This window comes from Lepidochelys kempii, chromosome 17, assembly GCF_965140285.1.
Source record: "Lepidochelys kempii isolate rLepKem1 chromosome 17, rLepKem1.hap1, whole genome shotgun sequence".
NCBI classification, from domain to species: Eukaryota; Metazoa; Chordata; order Testudines; family Cheloniidae; genus Lepidochelys; species Lepidochelys kempii.
Genome location: NC_136396.1, coordinates 5,052,334 through 5,064,426, shown reverse-complemented (window position 1 = coordinate 5,064,426; position 12,093 = coordinate 5,052,334). Strand labels below are relative to the sequence as shown.

Sequence of the window (12,093 nt, the reverse complement as noted above, 5' to 3'; positions counted from 1 at the left end):
CTTAACTTCTCACTCTTCTCTGGCTTTTTCCCCCCTCACAATAAAAGCATGCTTTAATCTCTCCTGTTGTAAAATCCCATCCCTTACTCCACTTGCCTCTCCCTTTTGTCTCCATGATCACTGTATGCTCTGTTTACAATTGCTGTCTGCAGTTCCTCTTCTCCAGTTCCATCCTAGACTCTTTCTCATACCAGTTTATCCCTACCTACTGTCATCTCTCATTCACTATCAAGGTTGGCTCCTGCCTCTGTATTGGCCCACAAAGCCAGCTTCCATCGCTCAACTTGTTTATATTTTCAAACAAGCCTGTTTGTGCTGTCTCCCATCCTGCTCCTCATGCTTGGGAGAAGCTGTCCATAAGCATCTGTAAAACTAATGCATTATCCTCCTTCAAAACTCATTTTCCGTGATGCCTACAAGAAATTTGACAATGGCTAGATTATTGGTGTGCTGAGATCAATGCCGATCATGCTGACAAGTGTTGTCTCATTGTTTCCTTCTTCTCCCCTGTCTGTCTGTATCCACCTGTTCATCTCTTGTCTTATACTTAGATTATAAGCTCTTTGTGGCAGGGACCATTTTTTGTTTTGTGTTGCTACAGTGCCTAGCACAGTGGGGTCTTAATCTTTGACTAGGGTTCCTAGGTGCTACGGTAACACAAATAATTAACCATTGAGGACAAAGAAATAATACAAAGGTACCTAGACTGGTTGGAAACATGGCTAGTAGAAGATTTAAGGACAGTTGCTGCTAATACATTTGTGGGGAAGTAGGGTGGGAGGGCAAACTTAAAACAAACGTTCATTGGGGAAAATATAGGGGAAAAAGATGGGAAGCAATAATGGCTGAAAGATATAAGGGTGATAGTGGATCTGTACCATAGGAAGGAAAAATAATCATGCATTTTTGTCCTGCAGATGCAGAGGCATCACATCATGGAGCAGAGAGAGAAATTCCTCTCTGTATGGCTCCTGTGTGACTGCGCTAGGGTTCTGGTTATGAGCACTGTATCACCAGAACAGCATTGCCAAATGAGTTCAGATAAAAGCACCAAAATAAAGGGGTGGAAGCGAATGGGTGGAGGAGATGATTTAAGAGGAAAGATGAAGAGTTAACTATATGTAGCCTGGTTAGTAGATATCTGAGTAGTGGGGAAAGAACAAAAGTCTACATCTCTGCTGCTTATGCTCTTTATATATTTGGAGTGGAATTATTAGTGTGGTATGATATGACAACACTAAGTAGTGGGATGGTATGTAGAGAAAATTGGGAAAAGTATCAGAAGAACTTTGCCAATAATGAGATATATTAGGCAGTGGAATAGCCCCAAGGGATGTTGTGGTAGTCTGGCTGCTTGGAAATTATAAAACTTTTTTTTTTTTTAAAGTATAATAGGGAACAAGGTCGCATGGAATAGATTAGATGAAGTAATGGGTCGTTTCCATCTCTAACTGCTGTGATAGCTTCCAAACATGCTACTGCATTTTATGTGGTGCAACAATGGATAGTTCTAACATGTAAATGGAATGATATTTATTCTGTCGCCTCCCCAGATAGGGTTTTGCTCCATCTCACTGTTGAATATTCATCCCTTCTTTCAACAGCACTTTGCGCCAGCGGGCAGATCCTGTGTACAGTCCACCTCTTCAAGTGTCAGGGCTTTGCTGGCGACTAAAGGTTTATCCAGTGAGTTTGTATACTCTTTTTTAAAAATATTTTTCCTAACAAAAATTTATCCACGGGTATAAATACACTAGATAGCGAGCTAGCTTAGACCCCAATCGTGCAAACTCTTAAGCACGTACGTATCGCTGCTCATGTAGACAGGTAACCTTACTTCAGGCATTTCCTAGTTTTTTAGTATTTGCAAGTTTAATATTCTTTTAAGGTAGTTTTGTGTGTGCATGTGTTATTTCCTAGTTTAAAAAACAAAACAAATTTCATCAAGTGATATCATATAGACACCATATGACTTATCAGTAGACCGCGGTCACTAATGGAGTGAGTGATAATAATAGTAAGTTGCCATTCCCTATGGAAGGCAGTGTGGCCTAGAGCACTGGGACTTAGGAAATCTGGATTCTACTACCAGCTCTGCCACTGGCCTGCTGGGTGACTTTGAGAAGTGACTTCCCTTCTCTGTGTCTCAGTCTCCCCATCTGTAAAATGGGGATTATGATATTGACCTCCTTTTGTAAAACAAATTGAGATCTACTCATGAAAAATACTGTATAAGAACTAGATACTGTTATGTGGATTACACTAGAGGGGGATGACACACGCTTGCTGACCGAAGAGGAATGGGGAGACTCAGGAATCTTGGGTTCTATTCCAGGCTCCAAAGGGGAGTGTACTGTAGTGAGCAAAGACTTCTGCCAGTCTCCCCCAAGCTTGTCCCCTCTAACCTTTCCCTGTACCAGTCCTGGCTCTGTCTCATTCCTTTTGCGTACCCAATCCACTCTCTGTTACTCAGGCTTCTCATCTAAGTGCCAGTCTTCTTGCCTAACCAGTTCCAGTTGCCCCCTCTCACTTGTTCATCCAGTCTGTCTCTTCCCAGTGTCTTCATTCTCCATACTTGGACTCCTCTTCCAATCTGTCTCCCATCCACAGCTCCTTCCCGTTCTCTCTTTGCCCAGTGCATCCCAGGTCTCCTGTACCCCGACTTCATGTCAGAGTGTCTCTCCAGCTCTTTTCGCAGTTTCCTTGCCCTGCTTATTTCAGTCTCACCCCACCCCCCCAACTGTTAGTTTCTCTCTTCCCTCCTCATCCTTCCAGTCTCACCAGGCTCCTTGTCCCAGTCTACTGTTTTCCCTGCCCCTCAGTTCATCTCTTGTCTTCTCTGTATTCAAGTCAGGTGCCTTCTGCCTCTGCTCTACCTTGGTCCAGCAGAGGGGTCATTTTAGAGGAGAGGAGACTGGCTCCCTGCTCTCACTTAGAGCCTAGCTCCTCCCTGGCTCAAAGTACCCAGGATCAGCAATTGTAGGGAAAGTGCTTCTGAGTCTCTGTAGCCCTGAGGTGGAGCATGCTCAGTTGCTCTGTGAGGATGGCACATGTGCAGTCTGAGCACTAGGAGCTCTGAGAGGCTCAAGCATGCTTAGTAAAGAAGTCTCTACTGAATGTGTGCAAACCACTTTTTCAAAGGGGCAGATTTTCACAGGAATGGGAAAAGGCGTATCCCTGACACAAGCCATGCCTGCCAAATTTCAAGTCTCTGGTCACGGCATGGATCACTAGAGCTGTTCAAAGAAAATGTCTCCACAATTTAATGTGGGCAAAATGTGTTTTTTCCTTAGCCTCATTCTCAGAAATGACTGAAATTTTCTAGTAAAATTCAGCCTGAGGCAAGTGGAAAACTTCAGCCAAATTGTTAAAGTTATAATAAGCAACAGAAAACAGGGTTTTATAGTGACAAGTATTGTGCAGCCTTAATAGGTGTTGCTACCTGTTGCACCTATAATATATATGTGCTTACTTGTTTGCAGGATTGGGGCCTAAACTAGTTTACTACTTGTTGTACTTATACCCATACATAGTTGGGTCTGTGTGTGCCTGAAACCGTTTTGGGAAGTTGGGAGGAGGGGAGTGTGTTTTGTTTTCTGAGAGGAATTTCTCTTGTACGTTGTCTGATATCCATCGCTGAAATAGAAGAAATATCCAGTGTGAATGATGTTTCTTACGAAATCTCATTGAAGTGCAGCATTCAGACCACTGTGGCATTGGCTCTGCATGAATGTTGGAACATGAAGCTCTGAGTCTTGCCTTTCCCCAATCCTCCCGTTTGGTCAATTCTTTAAGGCAGCTCTGGGTGCTGTTTAAATTGTGCATGGAGTAAAAATGTTCTTATAGTTTACTGATTTGAATACAGCAACAGCTATATCTTAGTCAGGATCAACCCTGTATGTGCCATTGTCAAAAGGTGTAAAAATGCTATTTTTAAACAATGGTATGTTATGACACATTGTCAAAACCCAGGAAATTCAAGATAAGACTAACAATCTTTGGCTTACACTGTTGTGAGGGAGAAGGCTTTGCTGATTTTTGTTGTAATCTGAGTGCTGCTTAACATAACTCTTTAATGAATCTTGGTTAGTTAGTTTTCAATATACAGATTAGAAAACACAACTTCATTTTGCTTCAGCCCCCAAAATAAAAGGGTTTTGGAATTCTGCTCTCTAGTATTTCAGATAACTAGATATTTAATATTAAAAGTCCTCATTAAATTTTGATGTGAGAGGAAAAAGGGTTGTAATACTCTCAAGCTTAAAAATCTACCAGTCACTTTTATTGCCCTCCGTATACAACATTTTATATGAAAAATCAATTCTACAGTATGTAGAAGCACTTGCCAAACTATTTCTGTTTACACTTGTTTGAACTACTGAAATGCAAGAAGAAGAATAGGAATTTTAACTTCCAAGTATTCTATCGTGAGATACAGCCTACCACCCAGTCATATGCACATTTTCTAGATGTGTGTTGATTTCTACCTCCATTCAGGCTATGGTAGCTGTTTTTAGTCAGGACACGGTTTAAGTCCATTTCATGTGTTACTGTTCTGACTGAGGCTGTAGGAAATTGTGTGTTGAGATTCTGAATTTATTTTCTACAATAACAGATGATTTTAATAATTGTACCTCCTAACTTCTTTTTAAGGATGGAAATGGAGTTGTGCGTGGTTACTACTTGTCTGTGTTTCTAGAGCTCTCAGCTGGATTGCCAGAAACATCCAAGTAAGAAAATGTCTATTTACACTTCTTTTATGTCTCTCACCCAAGGAGTTTAAAGAGCTTTATAAAAGTGTATTCAGCCTCATGTCTCTGCTAGGACCTGATCCAAAGCTTACTGAAGCAGATGAAGATTCCTGTTGACTTCACCAGGCTTTGGATCAGGCCCCTTGTCCCATTTTACAAGTAGATAAGATGAGGCGCAAAGGTTAAGTAGGCCTGCAGAAGGACAAACAAGTCAGCAACAGACCTGTCAACAGAACCCAGATCTCAACTTCCAGTCCTTTGCTTGGTCAGCTAGACCACTCTGACTCTAAGGAAAAGAGTTCAGCTGAGAGAGATGCTATAAAATGACCATTGTACAGTCCTTTAGCGCTCTGATAAATCAAAATCATGTTATAACTGCCAATATTCTAATCTTGCCCTTTAAAGTCCACAGTTGCTCCAAAAAATAACATTTTTTACGTGCCTGGCTCCAAAATATGTCTAAATGTCTCAAGACTCTTTAGTTTAATAGGACACTTTCTGCAGCTTTTAACTTCTTCTCAGAACATTTTCTGGTTCTGTTTAAAACTTAGAATGCAACTGCTGACTGGAGGTGTAGAGGCTGTTTTAGCTGCTGGAGGAGCAGGAACTTGTGGGACTGAATCTCTGCTTAAAATTCCTTTTCCTATGAATGACTGACTTGCCAGGCTTAGAAAGCACAATTTGATAGCTGAGTGACATGCTCTGATTGAGGAGAGGAAAGAACTGAAGCTAAGAAATGTGCTGAGCCTGCTATGGAGGGGATATGTTAATAGTGATGTTGAAGGGACCGACAACTGCGTGGGGAGCCTTTCAGGTGAGGAAGAGGCGTTCAGGCATAATTTTGGATTTGAGGTCCGCAAGAGTTCTAAGGAGAGGATTCTAGGCCTATTTGGAGAGAGGCTTTTCATAAAATGGCCGAGCATTCATGCTAGCACCAGGAGACTGAAACAAGAGATACTGGCCGATGTTAGCGGACTTTAATAAGCAAAACATAATTCAAGCTTTTAAAAACCTTGTCTTCCACACATCCAGAACAATAAGATGCATTGTGGGGTGGGGCTTGCCTCTTCACATTAAGACCACTTGATAACACTTAGTACTAGAGACACTCCACCATCTGCAGTGCTCTTGCCATTTCACAATTAGCGTTGCATGGGATGGCGGAGAACCTGCATGTCTTTTTGTATGTATGTATTTCATTGGCACCATATCATTTGAATGTGCCTTCCCCTTTCAACACTGTTGCAGAGGCAGTCTGAGGTTATGGCTACACTACAAGCATTACAATGACACCGCTGCTCTGTAGTCACTTACTACAGTGACAGAAGGGGTTTTTCCATCACTGCAGTTAATCTACCCCCTCAAGAGGCACTAGCTATGTTCACTGAAGTATTCTTCTGTCACCTAACGGTGTCTGTACTAGGACTTAGGTTGGTTTAACTGAATTTGTACAACCCTAAGTGACATAACTAGGTCGATCCAAGGTTGAGGGGCAGATCAGGCCTAAGTGGTGTGTTTTACTATTGTGTTGTCATGGCACCTGTGCAGCTAGGCTGAGAAGGCTGCGTCTTACTTTCTATGGGTGCCCTTAATACAATATCCACCTTACTAAAGAGCGTTTTCTAAGAATTGTGAAAGTAATGATGGTAATTTTCTAATGCTCAGGTGCAACTGCTTTCTGCCATTTTCACATACTTGCAAAGGATAGGAAGAACTGGATAGAAATGTATTTTGTGCACATATAGTCCCAAAATCGCTTTCAACCATTATAAAGTGTATTCAACAGACCCCAAAATAATCTTAAATGAAAGTTTAAAGGACACAGTGAATTTGAAAATCATATTTCAAACTTGAAGCTACATATAATTGAAAGAAGTTAAGGAGAGAAAATATATATTTTCCTCTTTTCAGTTTGATTATGCATTTGACAGTATTTTCTGTAGTCGGTTTGACTGTTTCCTCTGTGCACATGCGGATAGGAGAATTCTCTTTTGTTCCTGTCTGAAAGACAGGAAAATGATTGTAAAACCTTAAAAATCGACACAGGGATTTAAGAGCTGGCAGGGAATCCTGGAGCTACTTTTTTTTTTTAATTGATTAGATTTCAAATTGTCCCTTTTTAATTCACTTGTTCAATTCTATTTGAGAAGTCCGTCTTCATCTTACAGCCCAGCTACTGTCAATCATATTGCACTTATTTCTCATGTAGAATAGACTGGCAAATGCACAGAGCTTTGACTTCAGATTTTATCAGCCCTGACACAGTTAGCCCTTGGCACCAGCAGCCTAGAGTGATAGCTGTGAAGCTGTAATGCAGAATCATTAGGGCCTAGCATTGAGAGAAATCCTGATCTGTGTCATTAAACTGTTTTAGTTTATAAATACACAGTAGTCCTTCAGCCTGTCCTAAAATGTAGTATTTTTTGCCTGTAAGCTCAGCCTTATACCTTTACCTCTTAAAATTTGTATATTACCCAAAAACCATCAACATGCTGTTCACTTTCCACTCTAGATTCTTTTCTTTTCTTGCTGAATCACCTTCTTAATTGAAAATCCTATTTCTTTTTAAAATGTGATGCTCGTAGTAACTTAACTTGACCTGAAACAAACATACCATATGCATTTTTCTTACACTGAAATCTGGTGATGTTTGTTACTGTTCCAACTAATTTCATTTTGTCCATGTTTAGATATGAGTACCGTGTGGAGATGGTTCACCAGTCCACCAATGATCCTGCTAAAAATATAATTAGAGAGTTTGCCTCTGACTTTGAAGTTGGAGAATGCTGGGGTTATAACAGATTCTTTCGATTGGACTTGCTTGCCAATGAAGGGTATTTGAACAGACAAAATGACACTGTAATTCTTAGGTAAGAGAGATGATTGGTTGCATATACAAACCTGTTTTCTGTGGCATTTTTAATAAAAGTACTACAGTTATTACCAAAGTAGGAAATAATTAAAATAATTAGATTAATTTAAAAAATATTATGGAATGCTTTGTCATAAAAGGAAAGGATTTTTAGTTCTCATGAGCTTTAAAGGAGAGTGTGTGTTTAGGAGAGGAAGTGGGAAAGATTTAAGTGCATAAATTCCTTTGAGATGAAGCAGTCATCTGCAAAAACTACACTTGACGCTAATATGCCTGTACTGGGCATGCATAGATAGAGAATTAAAAATTATTTCAGGAAAATTCTGCATGTGTTTTCAAAGGGGATTAATAATGCATTCCATCCCCCTTTGGGTATTGTCATTGAGATTAGTGGAACTTTGAGAGAGGAGGGTGTGGAAGGGTGTTTATAATGGAATTGAAGCTAACTTTGTTAGTGGAAATTGCAGCATTATGGCTAAATATAGATATCCTACACTTCTACTTCAAGTTGGGTTTTTAAAATATCACTTGTGGTTTGTCCATTCTGGTATTTCAGAATTCTGTATTAAAGTATATCTGGAAAAGTGTACAGGAATTAATTTCCCATCAGGCTTAAGCTTAATTTTATCACCTGGTTTTAAGCATTGCATTATTTTAGGTGGGATGTCTCAAGCATTTACAAAATTTCATTTTTGTGGCATTCTCAAGGTTCCAGGTGCGTTCACCTACCTTCTTCCAAAAGTGTCGGGACCAACACTGGTACATTACTCAGTTGGAAGCTGCTCAGACAAGCTACATCCAACAAATAAACAACCTTAAAGAGGTAAGTGTGAGGTTGGATGTGTATTTTAATGCCAAATTCAAACGTGGATTTAAATCTTTGATTATAGTGGCCACTGACCAGTAAGTTTGTTTCACTGTCAGGTTTATTTGGATATAGGTTGCTATTTTTAGAGCACTGATGGCGCTGGATTTTGTTTCCAGTTAGTTTCAATGTCTTTCATGTTAATCTGTTTAAATGTGTGAAATGCTGTTGCTTCTTGTAATTTGTTTTTAACAAATTTTCTTTGGCATATACTTATGTGTCTATTTTTTAAAATGTATTTAAGAGACTTGCAATTGAGCTTTCCCGTACCCAAAAATCACGAGGCATGTCACCTCCAGACACTCATCTTAGCCCCCAGAATGATGATGGTCCAGAAACAAGACCAAAGAAATCTGGACCGAGTCCTGAGGCACTACTTGAGAGTGTCACCACTCCAGCATTAGCAAGAGATGCCAAGGATGATGAAGAGGAGAAAATCCAGCATGAAGATTTCAATGTAGGAATTCTCTTCTGTTCCGTTTTCAGTTTTTATTTCTATCCATTGTACTGTTACAGGAAAATTATAGAAGCATGTGTGTTGTGTTAGATGAACTAGTCTCCACAAGTTCAGAACTAGTGGATAATGAGGTGTAAGGATAGAGACTTTTAGGGACCAGCAAAAAATTGTTTAAGGAGAGAGAGATTCCAAAGGCATGACCATCTGGTAAGCAAATCAGAGAATCTAGCTACCTAAAATGGTACTGTCAGGCAGGCATTTTATTTACTTGTATTGCACTTTCAGACCCTCCCCAGCTCCTGGGTGATATTACTGACCTCTGGTTTTGCTTTCTCAGTTTAGAATGTACTGTAGATAAAAATATAAAAAACCCAAATGCTTTAGATAAAATTTTTGCAGCACAGAAGTTCTCATGTTTTGTTGCTCCAGTATGAGCTCTCGGATGGTGATCTGGATGTAGACTTTGCCGGAGAAGATGAGGTAAACCACCTAGATGGCAGCAGCTCCTCTGCTAGTTCAACAGCTACTAGTAACACTGAAGAGAATGATATTGATGAAGAGACTATGTGAGTGACTGCAAAAACTTACCCAAAATTGTTGTCCTCTTGGCCTAATGTCAGTTCCCATCAGAATAGAATTAACTTACTTTGAATATCACAGTGTCTTTGATTGATGTGTGACAGATTAGAGGCCAAAAGCTGGCCCGGAAATTACACATGTAGTAATGTGGTAGAAATGTAAGATGCCAGGTCTGCAAGCAATTTTTTACTGATTTATTTCTAGTATGTTGGCTTATTCAGTTTAACCTGTTGTCCTTGACCAGCAATGCCATGTAAGGCTCTTTTCAAGAGATTAGTTAGCTCTGATCCTACAATAATTTACCACTGTGATACCCTACACAAATACAAGTGCTGTTTAGAAGTGGAACACTTGGACTTTAGACTATTTAAATACTGAAGAGTTGAAGGACACTGTTAGATCTGCATATTTAACATACTATTAAAGATACATATTCTTCTAATGAATATGGAAGACTTGCAGAATCAGGTTCTAAAATTCCACCTCTTAGAAGTCTTCAAATCTGACATGTTTCCGGTTTCAGAGTCAAGTGATGATGCATTTTGACTTGTTAATTCATGCAGTTTGGAAGCTACAAAATTGTAGTGGGATGTTTCGTTTTTCTATTGAGTTGGCAAACATTGCAATGCCTAACTGGAGCTGATGGTCTGATTTTTCTTCGCACCAAGGTCTGGAGAAAATGATGTGGAATATAATAGTAATATGGAGCTAGAAGAAGGAGATCTTCAGGATGATGCTGCTGGTGGAGCATCAGGTACAGAAAGAAACATTCACAATCTAACTAACAGTAATTTGTCAGGTTTCCTCCCCTGTTCTTTTCAGTGCCACATCAGAGGCAATATTGAGCCGCATATTCTAGAGGCTTTTCTATTTTTGAAAATGCTGCGTCATATGCTGTACACTAATTATTGCAGTAGAGTGCCAGCTTCCAACTGGTTAGAGAAAAAGTGGAGGGGCCTTCTACTGAACATCCTTAAGGAAAAATGTCAGTTTGAAGTTTCTCTGGGAGCCTGGATTTTAAGATGTTTCCATTCAAGTCAAAAGTAGACCAGCAAATGTCTTTGCTTCTACTCTACTGCTGTCACCATGGTTTCTTACTGCTTGACACATTCCTTTAGATTTTGCTACACTGTTAGCTACGTTTTAATTAAGTGAGGGGCGTGAAATGTATGAATCTTTAAATGTGGAGCCGGAATTAAATTAAAATAATTAAATGGTACTCCGTAAGATCACTTGCAGCATAAAGGTGACTGCAATTCAAAATCTAACATGTTTTTTCCAGGATTTCTAAAATGACTGAATCTACATTTAAATGCACTCACGATGCCAGTGCCCACAGATCACACTGCAATACGGCAGCATAGGTCTGTTGGCAGTCTTTAAGGAATGCTGATCTTCATATCCTTGCTCTCTCTTTTTTCCCTTTCAGTATAAACCTGTTGTGCCTTAGATCCAGTCTCTGTCATAACACAGGCAAATTATGCCTCTCTTCAAAACATTTCTTGTCAGGCATTTGAGGAGCCTGACTAATTTATTTAAGTATGGCATTAATCGGTTAAGAACAGGAGTGGAAATGGGGGTGTAATGTCTTTAGAATACAGTGTTATCTAAGGTTTCAGAGGAACAGCCGTGTTAGTCTGTATTCGCAAAAAGAAAAGGAGTCATTTTAGTGGTATTTGTAAATCTTGATGCAAAGAATGTGTGTAACCCATTCACTTTAAAAGGAGCCTCTCACTTTCAATTGCTTATAGTGCTTTTTCACTCTGAGCACCGATAATGCTGTTTTTGGTCACCTGCTTTGGAAGGAAGCCTATTGGGCTGTCTAGTCTAATCTCCCAGATTGGACTCCAGACACAGTGACTGGGTCTCAGATCTCTTATGGGATTGCTAAACACTATGTAATAAGAACATTTCATAGTTCAAAGTAAGGCTCAATTGAAGATCTCCCTAGATCAGATAAAGAAACTCCTCATTTTTATGTTAGTGGGGTTTTGTTTTGTTTTTAAATCTGTAGGAACAGTTAATGTTCTTTGTATTTGATGAAGTCAAATTCTGTTGATTTTTCCATTTTTCGGGCTGTTAGTTTATCAGTGTACTTTGTTTTTCTTCAGTGCTTTTAGAATCCGTACTTTTTTGTAACAAGATTGCTTTTCCTGAGATTTTTTGGAGTGCTTTTTCCATCCTTGAACTGTATCAAGGATTTTCAGCTGCTCTGTTGTGAAATACAGAACCCTAGTACATGCAGACATAATGGTGTATATTTACTTTTCCCATGATGTTCTCTCTTTCAGGTAGTAGCCATGGCTATGCCAATACAAGTGGCAGATCTTCAAGGCGGGGAGGAAGTACTTTAGGCTCAGCAGCCAGCAGCAGTTTACTAGACATAGATCCCTTAATTTTAATCCATTTATTGGACCTAAAAGACAGGAATGGGATGGAAAATCTGTGGGGTCTACAGCCACGCCCTCCTGCCTCACTTCTGCAGAACAGAGGTAAATGGTGCATTTAAATACAATTCTTCCATATGTTCCCTTGACAAGAAGTTAGGTGCACATCAAATCTAAGTAAT

General features: G+C 39.7%; 1 protein-coding gene across 4 annotated transcripts in view; it reads left to right on the top strand.

The window, feature by feature from the left end:
* The window catches only part of TRIM37 (tripartite motif containing 37), a 48,160-nt gene that overhangs the window by 17,902 nt on the left and 18,165 nt on the right, over positions 1 to 12,093 (top strand). For all 4 annotated transcript variants that reach the window (XM_073315506.1, XM_073315504.1, XM_073315503.1 and 1 more), the window contains 8 exons: positions 1,605 to 1,686; positions 4,654 to 4,730; positions 7,442 to 7,621; positions 8,332 to 8,446; positions 8,733 to 8,945; positions 9,375 to 9,511; positions 10,193 to 10,278; positions 11,816 to 12,016. In XM_073315506.1, the coding sequence (XP_073171607.1) occupies positions 1,605 to 1,686; positions 4,654 to 4,730; positions 7,442 to 7,621; positions 8,332 to 8,446; positions 8,733 to 8,945; positions 9,375 to 9,511; positions 10,193 to 10,278; positions 11,816 to 12,016 (1,091 nt within the window). The remainder of the gene's footprint in view (positions 1 to 1,604; positions 1,687 to 4,653; positions 4,731 to 7,441; positions 7,622 to 8,331; positions 8,447 to 8,732; positions 8,946 to 9,374; positions 9,512 to 10,192; positions 10,279 to 11,815; positions 12,017 to 12,093) is intronic.